We start from the raw sequence: 25,906 nt of genomic DNA, 5'->3' as shown, positions 1-25,906 counted from the left end.
TTACCTTAGTGGGTACTAGAACAATGTAAGTATTTTTCTCATTTTAAAGTCAAGTTGTTAGCCAAACCTCTAAACTAGTCTGACATACTGTAGTCGGCGTTTAGTTTGTTACTAAGTGATATGCAGATAGAAACATAATGAAATTAACCTTTCGATAAAAGTCTGATGATTATAGTAGTTCTTCACAGCTGCCTCTTGGGCAGGTTTTCTGTCATGAGTGGGCATTGTTTAATTCATAGGATCCAGGCAGTTCTCATCAGTCTGTATCCTAGGCAACCACATGTCATAATTCTCTTCAGGGCATTACGGCATTTTGTGCTGAGCTTGCCTGTAAGGAGAGGGGTTGTAGACTTATGTTCCCCACAAGCATTTAGTGAAGAATGGACAGAATCTGGGCTGAAGGAGAAGAGAAATTCCAGCTGGTCAGAAACAAACAAGGTGAATGTTTTGGAAGATGAACAGTGCTTCTGAGCCCAAGTGTGTGATGCTGAGTCTATTAAAGGGAGTTAGGTCCCTTTTATTGTCTTCTGCTGCTGCTGTCCTCCCAGCACCTTAGAATTCGGTCACACAGGGTTTTCCCTCTTCTTTTCTTTCTCCTTCATTGGTTTTTGTATCAGTTTTGTTGTCAGCCTCACAATCTATTCCTGCCCCCTTTATCCATGTATTTTTTTTTTTTTTTTTTTTGGTTTTTCGAGACAGGGTTTCTCTGTGTAGCTTTGCGCCTTTCCTGGAACTCACTTGGTAGTCCAGGCTGGCCTCGAACTCACAGAGATCCGCCTGGCTCTGCCTCCCGAGTGCTGGGATTGAAGGCGTGCACCACCACCGCCCGGCTTATCCATGTATTTTTACAAGATGTTTTATGGGATAAAGATAAAAGAGATCTGGAAAAAACTCCTGTGCTTTCTTTTTTTAAAAATACATTTTACTTTTAAATCTGGCATATTAAAAATCTAGTCTGATCACTTAGTTGTTATAAGTTAATTTCCACCTCTTAGGTTATAGTTAATCTTTTATTAGAATTAGAATAAATTTTCAGTACAGTATTTTAGATTGATGTATCTTCTGAAAATTTCTGACTTTATTCTAGATGTAAAGCCCACATAAAGCTGTGGTCAGCCTTAATGAGTTGTCTGCCTCACTTGCTACTTTTTAGTTTTATGAGTAAAATTTTACTAACTCTTGGTAAGACAGTGTAGAAGATGTAGTTTTATTAAAGCAGGGATCACAGCTGGATATAGCTGGAGAGAGGGCTCAGTGGACAGGGAAGCCTCCGCTCTGGGAGATGAACTTAGGAAACTCAGTAAGAGGGAAACAGGAGCTGAGTGCCTAGAAGGATAGATTCCTATCAGTGTGCATACTTAGACTGTTTAGAAGTGATAGCAGTGGACAGCCGACTCTGGAATCTAACATTTGATCGTGAAGACTCCTTTTGAGCAATAGCTCTAGCCTTACATTTAAACAGAGCCTATATACAATTCTGGGCTTTCAGCAGGTAGTAAATGTTTTACATAGGAGAGGATCTGTCTTTTTTTGAACATCTTAAGTTTCTACCTGTATTTGGCATCTTAATATTTTCCACAGTGTTGTTCTCCCCCTCCCCTTCCTTTCCACAGTAGTTTTTAGATTGCTGGTTCTAGCACATTTGGCCTCAGGAGTTAGAGCATTTCACTTTGGCCTCATTTTTTCCCCTATCTCTCAACAGAGTGAGAGTCAAGACTAGAAAATTTAGAGGTTAAAAACCACCTTTCCATTTGTGACTCTTAGATGTGGGTTGGACAGATGTAGCAAGAACGTCCCTTCCCTTCTTAAAAGAGTACTTCTGTTTTAGAAAAATACCTTGAGCAGGCAGTCTTTTTCTGTTGGCAAGTAGATTCAGTGAATTGTATGCTAGGGTGGATTCAGGAATGCCCCTGCGGTGGTAGACTGTAAGAAGTGAGAGCGGGGGAAGTGGAATGGAGGAAGTGCAGTGCAGTGGCAGAGCAGCGGCGATGCCGAACCGGGGGCCAGATAAAGCCGTCCGTGCCCAAGTGCAGCGTTTTGTTGTTGTTGGAGGTCAGACTTAAAAATGAGAAATTAGCACTAGTAATTAGACACAGTGAGTCTGTTATTATGAGTTGACACAGGAACTAATATAATTCAGAGTGATGTTTTTGTGAGAAGAAGGGTACTGCTTTAATATCTACCAAAGAGAAGGCATGAACTTTAATTCAGAAAGACAGCCAATGCAAGTCTTGGGTAGGAGTGGGCCATACAAGTAATTAGTCATTGCTCACCGAACGCCTAATTATTCAGAGTGCATACTTTGAACACAGTATCCTTTCAGTGTGCTTTGTTCTAAATTTATCTTTTAAAGCTTGACTTTGTAACCTGTCCCAAACTTTGAAGGTAAATACTGTTGTCACTTAGTGACGATAAATACTCTTGAGCTCAGGTCCCCTGATTTTCTCTTTAGAAGGCTGATCCATTAGAATTTGCTCTTAGTTGTAGTTTTCTTTGTTTCATCACCATGATTTTCTTTTTCAAATACTGTCCTAAACCTTTCCTAAGGTTTCTGTCCTCCTCCTCTACTCAGATGGCCCTCGTTCCACAGGCTGGCGGGAACACATGGAGCGCCGCCGCAGATTTGAGTTTGAGTTTCGAGACCGAGATGATGAGCGAGGTTACCGAAGGGTGCGCTCTGGCAGTGGGAGCATAGATGACGACAGGGATAGCTTGCCAGAGTGGTGTTTAGAGGACGCCGAAGAAGAAATGGGCACGTTTGACTCATCTGGAGCATTCCTCTCTCTAAAAGTAAGAAAGTTGTTTTAAATGCCATGACAGGTGCTGACCTTACACCAAAGCCAGATAGGCTGTTAGCCTTGGGTTTTACTTTCTTGCTACAGAAAGTGCAGAAAGAACCTATTCCTGAAGAGCAGGAAATGGACTTTAGACCTGTGGAGGAGGGAGAAGAGCGCTCTGACTCGGACAACAGCCATAATGAAGAGGCCAAAGAACTTGATAAGGCAAATAAGGAGGGAGAAAAAACGGACAGAGCAGTAGCTGCTGGTAAGGCTGATTTTTGTCATCCTGGACTTTGTTTAAACAAAAACCTCCTGAATTCACTTACTTTTCCTTTGTGTTCCAGAAGCTAATGAGGAAGTACCCCAGACGTCATTATCATCTGCTAGGCCAAGCACCCCTTCAGATCACCAGCCTCAAGAAGCACCACAGTTGGAGAGGAGAGAGGAGCCCAAAGCTGAACAAATGGAACAACCTGAAGAAGAGACTCGGGGAGAAAAGAGTCTTCCAGTCAAGGGCCCCAGCAGAGGGGATGGTATGTATTATAAGAGTGTACCTAAAATGAGATTTTACTGAGACCAGTGATCACTGGTGTGACAGCTTTTACTTAACCCCATGGAACTGTTTTCAGGGGAAGATGATTGGAATAGATATCATTACCAGTAAATGCAGTTGCTTTCCTTGTGTCTCCTAATCTCAAAATTCATAAAAACAGGGTTAAAATCTGCAAGAGTGGCGATAAGAGCCTCGGTTCCTAGGGTGAGAGATAGAGCTGTCTTGACTGCACTTGTCCATTTAGTTGGGATTCTCTGTTGTTGGATTCCCATAGCAGATAGTTGCCTTTCATCTGATATCATATATTCAACTTCACACCAAAATGCCGTTGTCCCAAGGGAACAGAAAGAGCACCTGGGCCAGTCTAAAAGCCCACCCTCACCTTTGCTAGAAAGCAAGTCTTTACACATCTTCTCAGTATTAATTAATTTGTTTGAATAGCTTATACATCTTAAAAGCACTGTTGTTGTGCATTTCTTTGATGATTCTTTTTTTTTTCATCACAAATAAGACTTTTATTTGTCACTATTAAAAATCTGGATTTCAAACAGTCTTGGGCCGGTGGTTCATATCCATCAGCTCGTTCACCTTTAGCACCTGTCTCTTGATGATTCTTGTAAGTACTTAAACATTGCATTGCATGGCTGATGTTGAAGGACTCAGTCACCGTAAGAGTCTGCCCTTGGTAACATGGCCTGCTAGACTTGGGCCCTGGTACATGGCTCCCTTGTAGTTTCAGCATCAACTCTTTATCTCCCCTACATTATACTCACCATACTGAAAGAATTTTAGACCTTGATTTGTGCCCTTTTTTTTTGTGTTTATGTTTCTCTATATAGCTGAAACTTTATTCCCTCCTAGTTAGGTTGTTGTCTTCTATTTCTTAGTAACCAGTACTATTATGTAGTTAACATAGCAGTGCTATATGTATATACCTAACAAAACAATATTATAAAGATTGAGTTGTCGTCGTCCCCCCCCCCCCCCCCCCATTAGACTAATATATTGAAGGCCTGAACCAAAAATTTGTTTTCAGGCCAGGTAGTGGTGGTGTATGCCTTTAATCACAGCACTTGGGAGGCAGAGGCAGGTAGATCTTGGCTAGCCTGGTCTATCTACAGAGAGAGTTCCAGGACAGGCTCCAAAACTACACAAGAGAAACTCTATCTTAAAATCCCTCCCCCTCCCCCCCCAAAAAAACAAAAAAAACATGACCTTGGATAGGGAAGTAGAATTTGGAAGTGTAGATAAAGCTAGATCAGTTGAGGGAACAGTGAAAGTATAGTGAGAAAATAGAACTGTTGTGTCATGGGCAAGAAATAGTTTTATTTATTACATTTACCTCCCCCGCCATGTGTGTATGTTTACATGTTACATGCACATATGTACCTACAAGTAGAAATTAGAAACCATCTTCCAAGAGTCACTTATCCTCCTCTACCATATAGGTTCTGGAAAATTGAGCTCAGACTGTCCTGGTTTACTTAGCAAGCACCCCCAAACCACTGAACCATCATGCTGTCCTCTCAGGCCACCCCCACCCCATTTTTAAAGAAATAGGTACTATGTGTGCTAAGAAGGTTGGTAGAAAATAGAGTTGGAACTTAGATTTGATAGGTTTGTGTAGGGTATGGAGATAGTTGGGCTACTGTGTGACCTCAACTTCTGAGCAACCCAAGGAGGTAGGCAGTGCACTTGTAAACTGAGGTAGTGGTAGATGAGGTTTTAGTCAGAAACGGGACGGCTTATTGATGATGCGTCATGGTGGGAAAGAGGCGAAGATGGCTAAGGTGGTACAGGAGATTAGTACCGGGAAACAAGTTGAAGCTGAAGAGCCCGTTAGAAAGAGGACTGATTGAATCCGTTTAGAACATTGACTGTGAAGCGTGAAGGAGAATGAGAGTTGACCAGAAAAGGTTGTAAATAAGGGGACTGTACCTGGATGAGAGTAGTTTAGAGCTAGGCAGAAAATAAGAATCAGAAGTTCTAGCTGGATCCATTTATGGTGGCCCAGGCCTGTTAATCCCAGCAATTGGTAATTAGAGTTAGAGAGTTAGAGGCCAGCATGGGCTGAGGAGTAAGACTGCCTCAAAAGTAAACTGAAGAGCACAAGAGCAAAGCCATACAGTGGGTGGGTAAGGAAAGAAGAGGACTGGAAACACAAGTTTGGGTAATGCCTACCTTTAGGGGTGGGAACCAGAGAATTTCCCGTGAGAGGCAAAAGTATGGCCTACAAGTGCAGGAAGGAGACCATTCAAGCTTAGAGTTGGGTCAGTAATGTCACCTGCTCCAGAGATTAGCTATTGATGGCAGGAGAAAATTGTTGATCTGGCAGTTTTGTGTCACTGTGTATCTTCAACAGGGGGCTTTACTGGCGAGAAGGGGCAAATGGAAGTCCATGTCTGTCAGGCGTCGGTAGGTGGTGGTCATGCAGAGAAAGGCAGCATATATTGACGGAACTTAAGAGCAGTTTGGCAATGCTTGAGGGGAGTAAGCATTGGAAGAGGTTCTTTGTGATTAAACAGCTAAGGTTTTAAAGAGAAATTTGGTCTAGTTACATCATCTTCCACATTTGTTTTAGGAGCCCTGCATACTGAGAGGTTAGAACTAGGAACCAAGGCAAGGGCTGGAGAGATAACTCAATGATTAAGAGCACTGGCTGCTCTTCCAGTGGTCCTGGGTTCAAATCCTAATACCCATATGGCAGCTCACAACTGTCTATAATTTCAGTTCTAGGGTATCTGACACCCTCACACAGATACGAATGCAAGCAAAACACCAATGCATGTAAATTTAAATAAATAAAAATATATAAATAAAAAATATATTTAAGCTGGGTCGTGGTGGCTCACTCCTTTAATCCCATCAACTCAGGAGGGAGAGAGAGGTCGATCTCTTAAAGTTCAAGGCCAGGCTGGTCTACAGAGTGAGTTCTAAAAAAAGCCTCCCCCCCCCCCCCCCCCCCCCCAGGAAAAAAAAAAGGGAACCAAGGCAAAAACCACTTTTACAATTTCTGGTCTTAAAAACAGTCTGCACTGTTGAGACTCTTAAAACATCCACCATATTACCATTTGAGAGAGGTATTATTACAGGTGTTTTCCATAAACATTTTGATGAAGTATCATAATCTTTACTCTTTAGAGGCCTGTTACAAAGAGTGGAGTAGTCTGACTGACACCACTAACTAGTGGCCGGATGCTGTAGTGCCATAGCTGGAAAGACCCTTTGTGGACTTTGAAACTCTTCTGTCATCCTAGGGAGAAGTACTGCACTTCTCCCTAAGAAGTAGCTTTAGGGTTGACATCTCGGGTGGGCCTACACAGCCCACTGCTCCACTTAATGTAGGATTAACCTTGAGCTGTCTCCAGCTTTCCAAGAATATTCATTACTTGACATTCTTTCCCGTTAGAAACAGTGCCTGCCTCCCAGCAGCCTTCGACCCAGCTTCCTCCAGACACAGCCTCTCCTCTCCTCATCCTTCCACCTCCTGGTCCCACTCCTGCTTCTGCCTCACAGCCGGTCGAGACAGCAGCCGGTGAAGCTCCTGGTGTGGGCGGTGTTCCCACAGAGCCAGATGATGAAGAGGGCCTCAAACACTTGGAACAGGTGAAATCAGGTTACTCTGTCATCTCCTCTCAAGCTTCCATGAATATCCCCATACAGAAGTTTTATGCACTGGGTCTTAAGTATTGGAAAAACTGTTTGGTTATTTAATGTTTGTGTGAGTAATTGTCTTTCAGATCATTTCATGCTTTTAAGTTTCTGCTATGTAGTAGTCATTATGTCAGGTTATTTTTTGCTCTTCTGAGATTGCCCTTAGCTGTTTTCTTTTCTTTTCCTTTTGGACATTATTGGAATGCTAAAAATGGTGAATACAAGCAGCTGTGGATGGTCCCTGTGTCTTCTGTGTTTTTTACTTCAAGTATAGCCGGGATGATGGTTAAAAGCCTCAGGATGTTAACATTCTTATTCATGTCTTATGTTTCCCAAAAACTGTGTGTAACATTGTCACGTGAAAAGTAGATGATGAGTTGATTTTCTACAAAAGAATTTCTCTTTCCTTCAGGGTGGCATGGCTAGAGACAGGAAGTGTAGAAGGAAGGGTTAGTAATGTGTTAGTGAGACTTGTAGACTAACTTATTTGTAATTGTATTAATTGAGTCTTTTAGTCTACTACCATCTCTATGCAGACGTGCAGGTTTGTGAAAATAATCTAATGGGCCAGCAGCATATTTTAAATCCGTATTTGAAGCCTAGGTTTTGATCCATACCAGTTTGTATTTCAGTCTATTTGGTTTATTTTAGTTCTTTGATCCATAATTTTTTTCTCCTATAAAATGGGATCAGGTTGTTAATTGTTTTGTTTCTTGCATAATGTCTTTCATAAATCAAGTAGTTAAACAGTGATGATTATTACTAGCCTTATAATATTAATTCAGGATCATTTGTTTCTTCTGTCCTTTTATCTTGTGTCACTAGCAAGCTGAGAAGATGGTGGCTTATCTCCAAGACAGTGCACTAGATGACGAGAGATTGACATCGAAACTGCAGGAGCACAGAGCTAAAGGGGTGTCGGTCCCACTGATGCACGAAGCAATGCAAAAGTGGTATTACAAAGACCCTCAGGGGGAGATCCAAGGTGAGTGGCTCTTTTCACTTTCAGAACCTCCTGAGAAGGGATTTGTCCAATGTTAGTTTGCATAATAAAAACAAAGTCAATAGACTTTCTTTGTAAATACAAAGGAACAAACATTGGGAAATAAACACAGGTAGAGAGTGGTGACTAAAATGGCAGCATTGTCAGCAGAATGCTTTGTGCACTGTCTGAGCTCCACACACCCCCTGGGTAAGAGACAGGCACATCATGATGTGGATAAGAGGCAGGTGACTCTCTGTGTTTTGATACCCAGACCAACAGGAAGTGATAGCAGCAGTGCTGGAGAACCCTGACTGATTTGCTAAAGTGGACTTGGTATAACAACAGAGAATTACTAAAATGACTAAGAAAAGACTACAGTATTACAAATGAATCTCCTAAATGATTTGAATAAGTTAGCTTAGAGGAGACAATGCTGTAAAGAATCTGAGTCAGTTCATTTCTGCTTTTAAAATCTTCAGCGCCTCAGTTGGTTGTTGGTATGTTAGTGTCAGTTTTAGCGCAGCACTTCCTGACTCTGTCTTGTGAGGGCTATATACAAAAACGTCGTACTGTTTTATGTTCTTACCAGAGGGACACAAGATTCTGATTTGTCTACATCTTTGCTAGCTTTTATTATTATTTTGTAGTTACTAGGATATTTATTTGTATGTAGGTTTTTTGTTTGTTTGTTTGTTTATTTGTTTTTTGGTGGGGGATGTCTTGTTGTAAACCCAGGATGTCCTCCAACTCTTCATTCTGCTGATTTAGCTTTACGAGTTCTGGCATTATGGATGTCTTCCCCCAAACCTGGATCGTTACAATTTTTGTAGTTTTGATTGCTGTGTTGAGCATCTTTACCTGTGTTCATGTCTAATAGAGTTTTTCCTTTTTTCAGCCTCCATCCCCCTTTTTGAGACAATGTCATGTGGTATTATTACTCATATTGATTTCATACTTTTGAAGGCCCCTGCCCCAGCCTTCCTAAGTAACTAGAAATAATGAAGCCAATAGACAGAATTATTCTACCAGGCATGGTTGTGTGTATCTGGTGATAGATCCTTATCTTTTAAAAAGTTTATTATTTATTATCACTGTTTATATATTTGCATGATGTGCGAGGAATTGGTTCTCTCCTTCCACCTTTCCATGGGTTCCTAGGGCAGAACTCAGGTCACTAGGTTTGTGTGGCAAGTGCCCGTCCTTACTGAACCATCTTGCTTGCCCTAGTCATCTTACATATCTTTAAATTTTTTTCTTGTTATTATGTTTAATTATGTGTGTATGTGTGTGGGGGTTACATATGCACGTGTGTGCAGGTGTCCACAGAAGCCAGAGGTGTCGGTCCCCTGGTGCCTTCGTGAAGGTCCAGGTGTTTGTGAGCTGCCAGATGGGTGCTTGTCGCTGGAGTTTTCTCCAGTCCTGCCCGGGCCTGCAGCCACTCACACACAAATAAACACACACAGATGCTTATATTAATTAAAACTGTTTGGCCTAATGGCTCAGGCTTCTTGCTAGCTAGATCTTACACTTAAAATAACCCATTTCTATAAATCTGTACCTTGTGACGTGGCTCATGGCTTACCAGTATCTTTACATCTTACTTCCTCTGTGTCTGGCTGGCGACTCCTGACTCTGCCTCCCTGTTCCCAGAATTCTCCTCTCTGCTTATCCTGCCTATACTATACTTCCTGCCTGGCCACTGACCAATCAGCATTTTATCAACCAAATCAGAGCAACACATTCGTAGCATACAGAACTATATCCACAGCAGGTGCTGGAACCCAAACCTGCATCTTTTGCCAGAACAATAAGTGCTTTTAACTGCTGAAAGATTGTGTGTGTGTGTGTGTGTGTGTGTGTGTGTGTGTGTGTGTGTGTGTGTGTGTATGTATGTGTATGTATGTGTATGTATGTGTAAAGGTATGGGCACACATGGGGTGGAAGTCAGAGGACAACTTGCAAGTGTTGATTCCACTATGTAGTTCCCAGAAATCTTAAATCAAGTTGTTAGACTTAGTGGTAAGCATCTTTACCTGCTCTGCCCATGCGTGCCCCTGCCCTCTTCTTCCTCCTCCTCCTCCTCCTCCTCCTCCTCCTCCTCCTCGTTCTTCTTGGTGCTTTTATTTCAATTCTTCTATCACATATGAAGGTCAGAAAAAAAATACAGAATGCTTCACAAATTTGAGTGTCATCCTTGTGCAGGGACCATGCTAATAATCTCTATATCATTCCATTACTTTAGTATATGTGCTCCTGAAGTGAGGACCCCCTTCCTTAATATGAAAAGGTATTAAAATTTTCTGCACCAACTGAAATAGTCATATGCTACATGTAATGTGGTATAAAATGTTGGTAATCCCTCTCCACCAAATACTGAGATTAAAGACATACACCACTATATTTAGCTTATTGTTGAATTTTCATAAATTGAATGAACCATCGTATTCCAGGAATAAATTTAAATCAGTCATGGTTTATACTTAAGTGTATGTGAAGTGTACATGCTCACACACACACTTTTTACTCATGAATTATTTGGAAGTGTTTTTAGCTTCTAAGCTGGAGATTTTCCTGTTAGTGTTCTGTTGTTGGTATATATATTGGTTCTGTGGTAGTCAGAGAATATATATGTATGACGATTTAGAAGGGATTACTAGATAAATAACTCATAGTTAAAAGCACTCACTGCTCTTCAGAGCACTCACCGCTCTTTCAGAGGATCCAAGCTTGACTCCCAGCAACCACATGGTGGCTTAGAGCCTCCTGTAACTTAAGTTTGGAGGATACCACACCCTCTTCTGGCCTCTACGGACACTAGGCCGTAGGTGCTGCACAGACATTTCTACAGGCAAAACACCCATTTACATTTAAAAAAACATTTTTAATGCCTAGAAAATATTGAATTAGTCTATAGGTTCTATAAAATTTTGTGTTTAAAGTACTCCATTAAAGAATGCTATTTTTTTTCTCAAGGCCAGATTTAGTCTAGTTGGGTAAATAAATTGTAATTTGCCTTAGTTCAGTTGGTTATTGCTTGTATTTTATATTTTTATACCATAATCAGTAATCTCCAGCACAACATAACAAAAATTGGAGAATATGTTTAGCAATGAACATTTACATTCTCTACACCACAGTGATGCAAAGCCAGCAAATATTTACCAGCTCTTCTGTGTATCTAACTTTTCTGTGAGTAATTAGAGGGTGAGACAGTTATGCTGCTTATAGTTATTAAAGCATTGATGACAATTTAGAATGGGTGAAAGTGGAGCTTGCTCAGGGATGAAGCTCAGCAGCAGAGTGCTTGCTGAGAAGGAGCAAGATCCTGGCTCTTAATTCCAGGCTGTGTGAAATAGACAAAACAGTGTATTTCAAAATTTATCTTCATTGTATCTAATAAAAAACTATTTGTAGTAAGCTAGATAGTGTAAAAGTTTGTGTGAGCATGAGAGCTAGAGAATGTATTCGTCTTTGAGGCTGACAAGATTCCTACTGCCCTTGTGTTTAGGTCCCTTTAACAACCAGGAGATGACTGAATGGTTTCAGGCCGGCTATTTTACTATGTCTTTGCTTGTGAAGAGAGCATGTGATGAAAGCTTCCAGCCTCTTGGTGATATCATGAAAATGTGGGGAAGGGTTCCTTTCTCTCCAGGCCCAGCTCCTCCTCCTCATATGGTGAGTATCTTCCTGCTGGCCTGGGATGCACAGTAGACACAGGAGTACTTGTTTCTCTTTGAATGACAACCCAGGATTGCAGTAAAGGAGGAAAGAATGGTAGTTTCTCTTTTTCTTTTCTGTCGTTGAGACAAGGTCTTGCAGTATGACTGGTCGGCTTGGAACTTGCCCTGCAGACCAGGTTGGCCTCAAATTTGTAGTAGTTCTCCTGGTCCTACTGAGTTGTCAGGATTATAGGCAATATACCTAACCCAGTAGTTTCATAGAATGAAATTGAAATGGTTAAGGACATTTTTGAATGGGAGAGTTATGTCCTGAACAGTAATGATTCTTTCAAAACTTCTTGTACATTTGTGTGCATGCATTGATATATCTATTAGTGGTTTTCTATCCAATAAAGAATGAGACCAGTATCTTACCCTGATCTAACTACTAGGTCCTTCATGGTCTGGCTCCTTCTCATGTGAAAGCTTTTATCTACTGTGTTTCAATGTGGTTGGCCTCTGTGAATTCCTTATTATCGTTACTTAGAATGCACATTTTCCTTTCACCTCCAGTTCCATCTTATTTTCTGGCTAATACAATTTCTTAAATTTGAGGTTTATCCTAAAATAAGTGCCACTAGTGTGTTAGGATATTTTGAGGGCCTAAACCTTTAGCTGGGAAATACTTTCTCTTAAGGCTGGTCTTTCCCAGTAGAGTTGCTATTGGAGGTCTCTAGGTGTGTATTTATCTAGGCTTTATGTGTCTTAAGTTGGAGCGAATAGTGGCTCTCCCTTGATAAAAATGATCATATTTAATTTAGTGTGAACACTAGATTTCTACAGTAACCCATCATTGACTTATTCAACTATATTGAGGGCTACTGGTCACACTTTCATGGTAGGTTTTTGAGAGGTGATGATGAAGGTGATACAGCCTCTGTCATTACAGGATTATGTGGGCTGGACCACTGACCGTCCATGATTCATACATCATGTTTGAGGATTGTTTTCTTTTAAATCCTAAGAACAGTTATAGTATGTCATTACTTATTGGTTTAATTTACATGGCAAGTTTGAGCCGTATTTTCTGTCTTGAAGTTGAGATGTATCTTTCCTGTGTCAGGAGCTAAAAGTTGCTCACTTGGTTCTTGGCATGCCCTTACTCCTTGTCTATTTCCCAACATAATCTGTTGGGAGTCACAATCTGTATCTATTCAATTGAGGCTGTACCTCAACCTCAGTCTGTGCCCATTCAACAGGAAACCTTTGGGAGGCTCCACTTCCTTGTTAGCTGCTACTGCCTTTGCCTCAAGTAGCACTGATAAGAGAGCTGACCTTCACGAGCAGTGTTCTTAAAACCCAGGTTTTTATGTGAAGAGTTGACTAGTGTCTAACTCCTGGTGTCTCTGAAGTTAGGATGCTTCCTGCCCTAACACATTGTATATCAGATGCTCTATTTCAGACTATAATCTGTGTGTAAGAAAGATACAAATTCACATGATTTGCCTAGGTTCAGTCTGTTAGCTTAGGTTTTTATTATTATTGTAGACCTTATATTTTTCTTTTTCTCTTTTAACTTGACAAAACTACAAAATTTCAGCCATTTTACTGGAATTATTTTGAAAAATAAAGAAAATATTATTGCTGCCTGTGTTTTCCAACTTATTGTATGTTAATAATAGAAATACCTAATTTGAAGGAATAGTTCTCAGAGGTTTTTTTTTTTTCTTCCTATTTTCAACATTTTAAGAATATTTGGCCGGGCGGTAGTGGCACACCCCTTTAATCCCAGCACTTGGGAGGCAGAGCCAGGCGGATCTCTGTGAGTTCGAGGCCGGCCTGGGCTACCAAGTGAGTTCCAGGAGAGGCACAAAGCTACACAGAGAAACCCTGTCTCAAAAAACAAACAAACAAACAAACAAACAAAAAAAGAATATTTGTACCCTAGTTTTGTGAACTGATCATGTGCTACTGTGAAATTTCTTACCATCCCATCAACTGTTAGGTCATTTTATACTCTTTTTCTTAACATCCTAATTCTCTGATTTCTATATGATCTTTAAAACAAGCCACCAAAATTTGGAGTGCTGGGTAATTTCTCAGTTACAATAACAGCTCTATAGAACACTGTTCATCATTCAGCTTGAAGTAGTGGAGCACCGTGATGAATAAGGACCCTTTGTGGCTCATGCTGGAAAACCACTTTATTCCACCAGGTGGCATTGTTTAGTTTCTATAGATGGTGGGGTTTTTAGTTAAGTGTTTGAAGGGCAGAAGGTGGGAGTAGGAAATCCAGGTGTTGGATTTACTGTGCTGTGTTAGGTGTATATGCTCAGGGACGTGACACTGGCCCATTGCTGTTTATTTCATGGTGCTTCTTTCTCTCAGGGAGAATTGGACCAGGAACGCCTGACCAGACAGCAGGAACTCAATGCCTTATACCAGATGCAGCACCTCCAGTACCAGCAGTTCTTAATACAGTAAGAGCAGTGATGCAGTAGGATGCCCTGCAGCACCAGAGGAGCCTGAGATAGAATCTGCTCCCAAGTCTCACCTTTTATAGTGAGAACTCAAGGCTTCTGTGATACTTGAGTAGCCTACTAGTGACATGTATACCACTGTCCATCCAATTTTTAGTCTTATCCTTTTAAATGCCAGAAGATTGCAGAAAGTGACATCTAATTGTGATTTTCAGGGTCTTTAGTTACTGAGGAAAGAGCCAACAAACATTTTTTAGAACTAAGTACTTTCTGAGGGACACAAAGAAAAAACATAGAGAAGTTGGGAAGAAGTTCAAATTTACGCTGTTAGGAATGGTGTAGAATGATGACCGGTTCACTAAAGTTGTTAATCACCCCTTCTTTTGTTGTTGTTTAGATAGGATTTAGCTATGTAGCCCTGACTGCCCTAAACTCATGTTCTGCAGCCTTAGTCACATGAGCACTTGGGGAAAGGAAGGAACCTGTGTGCTGGTATATGGGTTGGCACTGTCCTGCCCTGATAGCCTGCTGCCTGTTTGAAGCAGAAAATTCTTAGATCACTGACTTACCTGTTTTTAGATTCTCTGTTACTACTGCTAAAATCACAGAGGGGTTGCTGCTGCAAACCTGAAGAGATTTACTATTGGAATGTTCAGAGCTAGTGGAAAATATTAGCTAAAAATTTCCAAGCTAAAACATAAAATTTGAGACTTTATAGAAGTGATTTGATTTTGCGGAGTTCTTCATTTGGAAATAGGTGTCAGATTTGCTTATTGTCGCTTACAGTCCGGGAAAGGATCAGTACTGATCACCTTGTGGGTGTTTGCCAGTGTCTGACATTCTGTGACATGTGGTATGCAGATAGCACACATGTCATTTGTTTCATATGTATATGTACACATGTATGTGTCTGTCCTTCAGAAACTTCATCTGTGAGTTCTCTCTGGAGTGAATTATAAAATTTCTTGTGACTATTAGCACATAAAATTGTAAAATATATTTGATTGTTATTTCTAATTGTGGTTTGGGGAGGAGATGAGTTGGAGTTTGTCTTCCAGTCTGTAATCATGTGAAGTATGTATGGGTAGATAGGTTACACTTCTTTTTTCACTTTTAAAGACAACAGTATGCACAGGTTTTGGCTCAACAGCAGAAAGCAGCTTTGTCATCTCAGCAGCAGCAGCAGCTGGCTCTTCTTCTCCAGCAGTTCCAAGCTCTGAAGATGAGGTTGGTGGTCATTCCATTTGTCACATTGTGTGTGAGTGTGTGTGTGTGTGTGTGTGTGTGTGTGTGTGTGTGAGAGAGAGAGAGAGAGAGAGAGAGAGAGAGAATATTAAGGAGAATAAAGAAAGGTTGATATAATTTATGAATTTTAAGATCATAATATTCCCACGAAACTTGTCTTCATGGTATATATAAAAATAGTGTGACTTGAAGGTCATTTGGCTAGAGGGCTTTACATATGTAAAAAGCATTTACATACAGAGTATACACTTTTTTTTGAATCATCTAAGAGTGATGATAACACTTGGGAACCTGTAACAAAAGACCATAGCCTGGGATTTTATTTTCACTTTACCTGTGATATCTGAAAAAAAGATTGATTGTCGGGTGGCGGTGGTGATCCCAGCACTCGGGAGGCAGAGGCAGGTGGATCTCTGTGAGTTTGAGCCCAGCCCAGGCTACAGAGTGAGTTCCAGGACAGGCTCCAAAGCCACACAGAGAAACCCTGTCTCGAAAAGCAAAAAAAAAAAAAAAAAAAAAAAAAAAGTTTGCTAGGTCACACAGGGTCATGATTTACTGCATTCCCAAACTATTAAGGCAAGTCTGTGGACAAAGCAATTATGAAAGCATTCTTCAATTCCTTCTACTTCAGATTTTCATTCTGGATGTTTGTCTCAGCTCCTAAAGTTGTATTAGCAGTTGCTGTTAAAAAGTTGTACTGGCCGGGCGGTGGTGGCGCACGCGCCAGGCGGTGGTGGCGCACGCCTTTAATCCCAGCACTCGGGAGGCAGAGCCAGGCGGATCTCTGTGAGTTCGAGGCCAGCCTGGTCTCCAAAGCGAGTTCCAGGAAAGGCGCAAAGCTACACAGAGAAACCCTGTCTCAAAAAAACCAAAAAAAAAAAAAAAAAAAAAAAAGTTGTACTGTCTGTCTTAATCAGAGTACTTCACATTTCTCATGTGAGCTTAGTCCATCCTGTGAGACAAGCAGGTTAACAGTCAGGTCTCTATTTTTAATTCTTTTGTTTACTGATTTTCCAAGATATGGTTTCTCTGTGTAGCCCTGGCTCTTCTGGCACTCTTTCTGTAGACCAGGCTAGCCTCAAACTCAGAGATCTGCCTGCCTCTGCTTCCCAAATGCTAAAATTAAAGTCATGTGTCACCATACCTGGCTTGGTCTCTATTTTAAAGGTAAGTAAACTATACCCTTGAGATACTGAGAGCTTGATTAACCTGGTGTATGGAAGACCTTAGAGACAGAAGTGAAATGCAGTTCTTGGGTGTTGTTATGTTTTAAGACAGAGTCTTACTATATAGACCAGGCTAACTATATAGACCAGCTAACCCAACTTTCATCATTTAAAATAGTGTTTAATACTAGCAAAGCGGAAGCAGATAGATAGATCTCTGTGAATTTGAGGTCAACCTGGTCTATATAGTGAGTTCCAGGTCGTCCAGGGCTGCATAGTGGGACGCTATCTCAGAAAACAAAACAGGGTGATAGCAAAACAATGGTGTTTCCTAGCCAGACAACCCAGAAACCTACTAATACTCTAGAAATCCCTCTTTATCTTATTTTCCAAGGAACAGGAACACATTGACTTTTTTTTTCCCTTTTGCAGAATATCTGATCAGAACATCATTCCCTCAGTAACTAGGTCTGTGTCAGTGCCGGATACTGGCTCTATCTGGGAGCTTCAGCCAGCAACCTCACAGCCCGCAGGTAAAAATTTATCTTTGTTTATAGTACAACTTAAGGGATTTAGAATGTAATAGTTATCTATAGTTAATTTTTTTAATGTCAGAGATATAGTGATCCATTATTATTGTTTTTTTTTTGTTTGTTTTTTTTGTTTTTTTTTTTTTTGGTTTTTGGTTTTTCGAGACAGGGTTTCTCTGTGTAGCTTTGCGCCTTTCCTGGGACTCACTTGGTAGCCCAGGCTGGCCTCGAACTCACAGAGATCCGCCTGGCTCTGCCTCCCGAGTGCTGGGATTAAAGGCGTGCGCCACCACTGCCCGGCCCATTATTATTGATTTTTAAGAAACTCCATATGTTGTAGATCCATGAAAGGCTCTGTAGGAAGTATTTAGTTGTAAATTGTTTGAATTGTAGGAGTCAGGTTGTGTTTGTGTTGCTCTAACTAAGGTAGGTTGTTTGGTTTTGCTTTGTGGTGCTGCAGCAGTCTCCAGACCCTTCTGTGCCAGGGCAGGGCTGGGCCACTTTTCCAAATCTCCAGCCCTGAAAAATATTTTGTTTTTGGTGTCTCTGCTGGAGTGTGTGTGGGTTTGTGTGTGGAAATAAAACTAAGTAATATTGTTCTCTCTTTTGCAGTTAAAGATGAATAACACTAACCTTGCAGGTGTTACCGAATTTTAGCCTGAGAAATACCCACTTTAAAGGAATGTCTTCTTGTTCTGTGATATTTTGTGTGTCAAATTAGAAAACTTGGGAGTTGGGATTTCTAAAATCTTGATAATTGGTGGATTAAGCTCGTTTTTGTTACTGAGGTATAATACCCACAGAAGTGGAAAGTTTGACTAACCAATAGCGCTTATAGGAGAGAGCATTTGGCTGCTAAATTCTTAGGAACCATGAACCAGGTTTTTTTTTTTTTTTTTTTTAAGAGTTGGTGAGCCATTAAAGTGATAGTTCCAGAATTGACCCTACAGAGTATGACGGTAGAGGGCCTAGTGTCTCCTTTCTGAAACCTTCCCAAAGAAGAGATTAGAGCAAAACTTATATACTGCATATACATTATTCTTTTTAAGTTATTTATTTATTTATATGTTTGTGTATGGTGTGTGTCTGTGTATGTGGGCACAGGTGCCACAGTACACTCACAGAGGTGAGGACAACTTCTGCCTGTTGGTTCTCTACTGCTTTATGAGCACTAGGGGTCAAACTCTTGTCATCAGGCCTGATGACACAAGGGCCTTTTACCCACTGAGTCATCTTGCCAGTCTACATTATTCTTTTTTTAGAATTCATTTATACTTAGGATTTTAAAATAGTCTTCAATGTTTTGGAGCTTCTAAGTATCTCAAACAGTTTACATGCAATCAAGTCCTTTTAAATACTCCATTGGTTATACACACAGTATTTAATTTGCACAGATACATTGTAATAGATATGCAGAAAAATCATGTGTGTGGTTCTAAGTTCAGTGGTAAAATACTTGTCTAGCATTTGCAACACTATTAAATCTCTAGTACTACAAAAAGGAAAATAGAGCATTAGTGTCAACAAACTTAACTAACAATAAAATAATTGATTCAGAAGCCTTTATTTTATTGTGTTTTATTTTTCATTGAGACAAGGTTTCATTTTTATTTAATATGTATCCAAGGCTGACTTTGAACTTAGGATCCTCCTGAGAGCTCTACTTCCAGAGTGCTGGTATTATAGAAATGTATCACCATGTTTGGCTTGGAAACTCAATTTATATTTACTTCTATATCTGGCTGTGTGCTTTGTTTGCCAGATGTAGAAGTAAATATAAGGGATTCCAAGCCAAGACCAAATGTAGTTTGTAAGACCTGCCCAGTCTCTCTAAAGAGATGTAACTTACATTACAACCGTAAGATGAACAGCTGAGTAACATTTAATACATATATAGTGTGTAGCCACCTGGTTCTCTACTTGGTGTGCAGTAAGAGATTGTATGGCTGCTAGAAATCTCTCCTCTGTGGAATTTGGAATCACTGGAATTGGAATTACCATGTTGTCACATTCTTGCCATATTCCTTTTGAAGTTTTAAAATTAGTTCATCTGTAAAGATGAGGGACAACATATCAGGTACTTGTATATGGAGCATTACAAGGATGAAATTGGTTCCTCAGTAAATGTCTCATACTACCTTACCTTCGTGATGTATTGAAGAGTATTGATGAGACTCTGCTGGCTTAGTTTCTTTTGAAGCAAAACAGCTAGGCACATGTGGCACATACTTTTAACCTCAGCATTTAGGAGACTGAGGCAGGATGAACTCACATTCAAGGCTATTTTGGATTGTATAGCAAGACAACCCCACACACTACTCCCAAAGGCAGAACAATTTTCTGTGATGGAGCACATTTCAGGTTCAGGGAGCAGTTCTTTATTATGCCTGTGGTTATGTGACTGTGTAGGCTACACTCTTGGATCTTTCTCAGTGTTGTCTTTGTTTTACAGTTTGGGAAGGTGGTAGTGTATGGGATCTTCCCCTGGACACCACGACACCAGGCCCTTCCCTGGAACAGCTTCAGCAGCTAGAGAAAGCCAAAGCTGCAAAGGTCTGAAACTTATTCTTCACAACTGTGTACCTTCCAGCTGTAGGCTGCAAGGCTTTGTTTATGTCTTTCTTTTCCTATAGCTGCCTAGTTTCTTTTTAGTTTACCTCTACTTAGTTGGGATAAGTACATTTGTATTCTGTCTTTTTGGTGCCCTTTTCTCCCCCAAAAAACTAAAGACCTCAATTAAAATTGGTTAGTATTAAGTTATTTAATAATGATCATGGTCATATGTGTATTTTACTTGCATTATTCATGTTATGCTTATTTGTCATGAATACTGTTAGAAAATATCTGCTGCATTGTTAGATTTTTTTGATCTGTGACTTGCATTCCTACATTGAATCTTTATAGTTATTTCCTGGTATCCTGGGGCATGAATCTGAAATGTTCAGCATGATCATTAGATCCTAGAGGAACTAACAGTCCTGAATTTTGGTTTAGAACTTGCCAAAAGAGGATGTCTATACCAGAGCATGGTATGATTCTAATGTTTCCTTGATTCTCGCACCCAAGGAGAATCACACTTAATGCATCTTATAGAGAGTATGAAAAGGTCCATGGTGAGAGCTGTCTCCATAAATGAGTGAGGGAGTGTAGATCTTTACAGTTGTTGAGTTTAGTATCCCCTACTTCCTCATTGCTTTCTGCTAGGGACATGTAGGTAAGAATAAGGTCTTTTAAGTAGTTTATCAGTCCTTTCTCTGGTGGGTAGGGAGATAGAGACAAGTGGCAGTTATACTTACAGGGTGGTCAAGAGTATATGGGCTACTACCCAGCTTAGAGGGTGGTGACACTTGATAGTCAGCAATTCCTAAGTTACTTTGCACTTCAAGATTAGTAGGAGTTTGGTTTTGTTTGTGACGTGATCTTACTATTGTAACCCTGACTGTCTTAGAAATTACGCTGTAGTCCAAATTGGCCTCAAACTTGAGATGGCCCTACTGCCTCTGCTTCCCAAATACTGGGATTACAGGCATATGCCCCCATGCCTTAGCATGGGTTTTCAGATATAAAAATTAAATTGCATTTAGAGGAAATAGTCCTGGGTAGATAGATTTGAGAACATTTAGGAATCAGTAAGCAGTAAAGTAATTTCACTTGACTTAGAGCCAGGGTACAATCTGAGGAATAAGATGAGCAGGGCCATCATGAGTTCCTTACACATTTCATGATAGAATTTATTTTCGTTGCAAGGAATGCTGTCAGATAAGCCTGGCTCCCCCCAACCCCAACCCCCTTTACTGATTAGGTTTTGAGTCAAGGAATGCAGATAGAGACAGAATTTGGGATGGGAGGGTTGGTAAGACTTAGAATATAGGTGAGAAAAGAGAAGGCCTGCAGTGTAGTTGACGGTGAGATTAGTAACCCCTGCGTTAATTCCCAGCAGCCATTGAAACCTTATAGTCACACTGGTAGAGCCCATTCAGAAGTGTTCTGTAGAGACGAGGAAAGAAATACCATACATACACTTCAGGGCACTTCTGATGTTACTCGCATGTTGGCCACTTGGGTCCCACATCTTAGAGATGTGCTGTAAAGTCACATTGAGGGAAGAGGTGGCCAAAGTGGGAGGAACATGCATGTAGTTTAGAAGAGCAGAAAAGTGATTACTGTGCCATGTTGGATCTTAGAGTTCTTCCAGGGTTTTATCTACCCATTGCAGCACAGCATGGTGCTGCTAAGTGAATGGCAGCATCTGCACCTCTCACCCGAAATGACTGAATGCTTTGGGTACCCCTATGCTTGCAGTAAATCAGTGGACATTCTCTTTCATCATCCAGTTAGAGCAGGAGAGAAGAGAAGCAGAAATGAGGGCAAAAAGGGAAGAGGAGGAGCGGAAGCGGCAAGAAGAGCTCCGGAGACAACAGGAGGAAATTCTTCGGAGGCAGCAGGAGGAAGAAAGGAAAAGACGAGAAGAAGAGGAGCTGGCCAGAAGGAAGCAGGTATGTCTCTGGAAGCTCTGCACACAGAAGAGAAGCTTTTGGTGATGTGCTCCCTTCCGTATCAAGAGGAATGGGGAGAGAAAGCTCTAACAACAGGATGAGAAAACTCACTCACCTTCAGAAAGAACCTGTTTTCTGTCTGCCTTCTTCTTTCTGTCTCTGTGATTTTGACTACTCTGGGCATTTGATGTAGTCAGACAATATTGTTATAGCATGTGGTCAGAATTTCTTCCTCAAAGCTACATAAATTTCTGTTATATGTAGATAGCACATTTTGATTTACCTGTACACAGATGTTTGGAGGACTTCCATATGTATATTTTGGATGTATAAATTTCTGTAAACATGAGTGTACAGACAGATAACTGCACCATTGCTTTCAACTCTGCATATATACTAGAAGTATGTTTGCCACATTATGCATGAATTCTGTTACAAAATTTTCATGTGCCCACTTGAAATGCATAAGGGTTTGAGTATCTTTTTGCCTTTCCCAACACTTTTTATTTCTGTTGGTTTGTTTTTTACAGTGATATTTTTGGGAGGTATTATAGTATCTCATTAGGGTTTTGATTTACATTTCCCAAGTAATAGTGACATTGAACATCTTTCTATGTGCTCAGTCATTCAGATAACTTTGAAAAAAAAAAATCTGTCTTTTCACTAAAGACCTCTGCCCTCCAGTCCATTTTAATAAACCTTTTCAGCTGTCTGTTGGTGATTTCAAAAGCAGGGAAGAAAAACCCTCTATACATAGAACTGTGTAGTTATCCCTTGATATATCTTCAGCAGTTTGGTTGTGGGACCTCTTACAAACATGAAATGCACAGATGTTCAAGTCTCTCTGCTAACTGTGTGTACACAAGCTGGGTCAGGCCCTCGGTATCCCTTGGCTAGATGACTTACTAATCTGCACAGTGTAACTGCCGTAGCGAGTTGTTGTGCTTTCCCACTAGGGATCAGTGACCCAGTACAGATTCAGTTTTTATTCCTCAGATATTTCAGTCTTTGAACTACTAGTAGATAACAAAAAACCAGTCATGTAATTATGTAAGAAATACGTCATTTGTACTTAGTGTTTTATAACCTAACTTTTGACATTAATGAATTATGTCATCATTCCATGCCAAGTATTACTTATATGCACAAATCTATATCATCACACTTACTGGCTGTACAAAATTTTGCTTTCTGAATTTATAGTTTAGCTAGACAACTATTGTTAGATATGAGACTTATTCTCAAGGTTTTACTGTTTCTTAGGTTGTCAGAAAGTTTTTGTAAAGCCTTTATTTTTATCCAGTAAGGTTTACTAGTTTTTCATGGTGTTTTTTCTGTTTCATTTTGAGGAATTTATTTTTCTTAACTTGCTTGGTCTGTTTTTCTGGTGGAGTTTTTATAGGCTCTAATGGAAGACTCCCCTCAGGTGCCCCAAAAACGCAGCTTTTAGTCACAAGTTTGTACTTATTTGCTCCAAGATGTCCTCTGTGAAGAACAGAAGGATCTATGATGAGATAAAAACAGATGTCTTAGATAAGAGCACTGGCTGCTTTTCCAGAGGAACTGGGATTTGATTTCAAGCACCCACATGGTGGCTCATAACTCAAGTTGTATGGCAGTGCTTCTCAACCTTCCTGATGCTGTGACCCTTTAATATGGTTCCTCATGTTGTGACCACCAACCATAAAATTATTTTGTTGCTATTTCATAACTATAACTTTGCTACTGTTATGAATAGTAATGTAAATATCTGATATGCGGGATATCTGATATGTGACCCCATCCCCCGCAAGGGGTTGCAACCCATAGGTTGAGAACTGCTATTCCAGGGCATTCAGTGTCCTGGTTTTTTTGCCCTTTGAGGCCATCAGACACACATGTGGTGCACAGACAGATATACATTCAGGTAAAACACCCATACACATAAAAATAAATAAATCTTTTTTAAAAAGAGGCTATGAATTTGAGAGGGAGTGAGACATGGGGTGAAGAGGGGGAGTGATGTAAATATAATACACATTATGAAATTTTTAATGATTAAAAAGAAGCCAGGCAGTAATGGCATAAGCCTTTAATCCCAGCAATTGGGAGGCAGAGGCAGACAGATCTCTGAGTTTGAGGCCAGCCTAGTCTACACAGAGAAACCCTGTCTCTGGTCAGGATGGAGGGTGGGTTAAAAAAGAAATGCATTTAATTCTGCAGTACTCAGTGTTCCCTACATGATTCTGTGTTGTTCTTATTGGTGGGATTTTTATCCTTCAGAAGATGTTCTGGGATGCATGACTTTTCTTACTTCATTAGATTTTGGTGTTTTTGTAGATTTGGTTTCTTTATCCTTTATATTTTTAGTTGATTAAAAAATAAGGACTAGGCAGAGGTTAAGAGCACTGGCTTTTCTTCAGGAGGTCCTGAGTTCAATTCCCAGCAACCACATGGTAGCTTTCAACCATCTGTAATGAGATCTGGTGCCCTCTTCTGGCCTGAAGGCATACATGCAGGCAGAGCACTGTGTACATAATAAATAAATCTTAAAAAAATAAAATAAAATAAGGACTAAGAAGCACCAACAGAGAAAGCAATGCCTGTGTTCCAGTATCCTCTTTAGTATCAGTAGTAAACATGTGGCTTGTATCCAAGCCAGGACAGACAACTGTTTTACAGTATACTAGTATTTTAAGTATTAGCTTTTTGTTCATTTTATTTCTTTTGGAGACAGGGTCTCACCATGTAGATCAGGCTGGCCTTAGAACTATAGAGATCCTACTGCCTCTATATCTGAGTGCTAGGATTCAAGGCCTGCACCACCATGTCCAGTTTTGTTTTTTTAATCTGAGCCCCACCCCCACCCCCCTGCCAAGACAGGGTTTCTCTGTGTAGCCCTGGCTGTCCTGGAACTTGTTCTGTAGACCAGGCTGGCCTCAAACTCGGAGATCTGCTTGCCTCTGCCTCCTGATTGCTGGGATTGAAGGTGTACACCAACACTGCCTAGCTTGTTTTTGATCATAATATACCTACCTCTCAATTCACGTGGTAGTTTCCACTCCAGATCCTGTTCTGTACTTACAGCAACTTAGTAGCTCATCACCTACTCCCCTTGGAGTTCGGCCAGCCAGTCTCACCCACCCTCTGCCACCCTGCTGTTTCCTTTAGGAGGAGGCCCTGCGACGCCAGCGGGAGCAAGAGATGGCGCTGAGGCGGCAGCGGGAAGAGGAGGAGAGGCAGCAGCAGGAGGAGGCGCTTAGAAGACTAGAGGAGAGGAGGCGAGAGGAGGAAGAGAGGCGGAAGCAGGGAGAACTGCTCCGCAAACAGGTGGCCAGACACTTCCGGGGTGAGGGGTTAGAAGCTGGGGTGAGTGATAGGGCTGGAGGACGGCTCCTCCAAGGGGTCTCAGCTTCCTGACGGTTCCCAAGAGAGACCTAAGTACTCGGAGGCTCGGAGGCTTGTTACTTCCCTCTGTATTCTTTATCTCTTCAAATGAAAACTTGTTTTCTGAGGGAAACAGAAACCTGTCTTTCTAATTTTCTTCATCTCTGTGGTAAAAGCACAAAAGCTGTGGGATTTTTAAAATTTATTTCTTATTTTTGAGATGGGGTGGGGGGGGGTCTCACTATGTAGCCCTCTCTGTCTTGGAACTCACTCTGTAGATTAGACTACCTCCAGGCTCACAGAGATCTGCCCACCTCTGCTTTCCAAGTGCTGAGATTAAAGGTATGCACCACCATTAAAAAAAATTAAATAAAATCCATAATAGGATGGATTTTTGGCTTTCTCTGTACGCTTTTTTGGTGACATGCTTTAAAACACTTAGGTTTCCCCCACTAATGTAATGTTTTAGCTCTCTTAGATATCTTTACATTCTGAAAACATATTGTTTGTTAAATACATGTTTTACATGTACGTTCCCTTAGACTCTGGCTTGCCTATTTCCTTTGTCCTTAGGAAAATTTTTTCATTTTTTAAAAATTTTAGAATTTTGTAATTTTTTGAGAATTTCATATATGAGTATACTTTATTTACATTATTTCCTCCCCTGCCTGTCTCCCTCCAACTTCTTCCTTTCCTCTATCTAGCCCTCTTGAATTCATGACCTCTTGTTCTACAGATACACACACACACACACACACACACACACACACACACACACACACACACGCATACGCATGCACGCACGCACGCGCGCGCGCGCGCACACACACACACACACACACACACACACACACACACACCCCTCCTGAGTCCACCTGTTGCCCACAGATAAATTTGTTTAGGGCTGACCACTTAGAATTGGGAAGCCTATCAGGAGGCTTGTCCCTGCAGAAAAACGATTCTCCCTCCCTTGGTAGCTCTTCATATAGAGG

At 40.8% G+C, this 25,906-nt stretch overlaps 1 protein-coding gene and 1 non-coding gene across 2 annotated transcripts in view; one reads left to right on the top strand and one right to left on the bottom strand.

The window, feature by feature from the left end:
• The first annotated feature begins 1,988 nt into the window (after positions 1-1,988).
• Gigyf2 (GRB10 interacting GYF protein 2) overlaps positions 1,989-25,906 on the top strand; it is a 48,915-nt gene continuing 24,997 nt past the window's right edge. The window contains exons 1-13 of the mRNA XM_052749334.1: positions 1,989-2,027; positions 2,548-2,790; positions 2,883-3,045; positions 3,125-3,313; positions 6,743-6,939; positions 7,813-7,972; positions 11,481-11,647; positions 14,020-14,111; positions 15,231-15,338; positions 16,955-17,055; positions 19,505-19,605; positions 21,387-21,548; positions 24,699-24,857. Coding sequence (XP_052605294.1) covers positions 1,989-2,027; positions 2,548-2,790; positions 2,883-3,045; positions 3,125-3,313; positions 6,743-6,939; positions 7,813-7,972; positions 11,481-11,647; positions 14,020-14,111; positions 15,231-15,338; positions 16,955-17,055; positions 19,505-19,605; positions 21,387-21,548; positions 24,699-24,857 — 1,881 coding nt within the window. The remainder of the gene's footprint in view (positions 2,028-2,547; positions 2,791-2,882; positions 3,046-3,124; positions 3,314-6,742; positions 6,940-7,812; positions 7,973-11,480; positions 11,648-14,019; positions 14,112-15,230; positions 15,339-16,954; positions 17,056-19,504; positions 19,606-21,386; positions 21,549-24,698; positions 24,858-25,906) is intronic.
• LOC128118070 (U6 spliceosomal RNA) lies at positions 10,130-10,238 on the bottom strand. Its single transcript, XR_008220993.1, has one exon. It is a non-coding gene; the product is annotated as a U6 spliceosomal RNA (small nuclear RNA).

Source organism: Peromyscus californicus, unplaced genomic scaffold (genome assembly GCF_007827085.1).
Source record: "Peromyscus californicus insignis strain IS unplaced genomic scaffold, ASM782708v3 Scaffold_21__1_contigs__length_65335640, whole genome shotgun sequence".
Lineage (NCBI taxonomy): Eukaryota > Metazoa > Chordata > Mammalia > Rodentia > Cricetidae > Peromyscus > Peromyscus californicus.
Note: the sequence above shows the minus strand (reverse complement) of the source record. Positions and strands in the feature narration are given on the sequence as shown.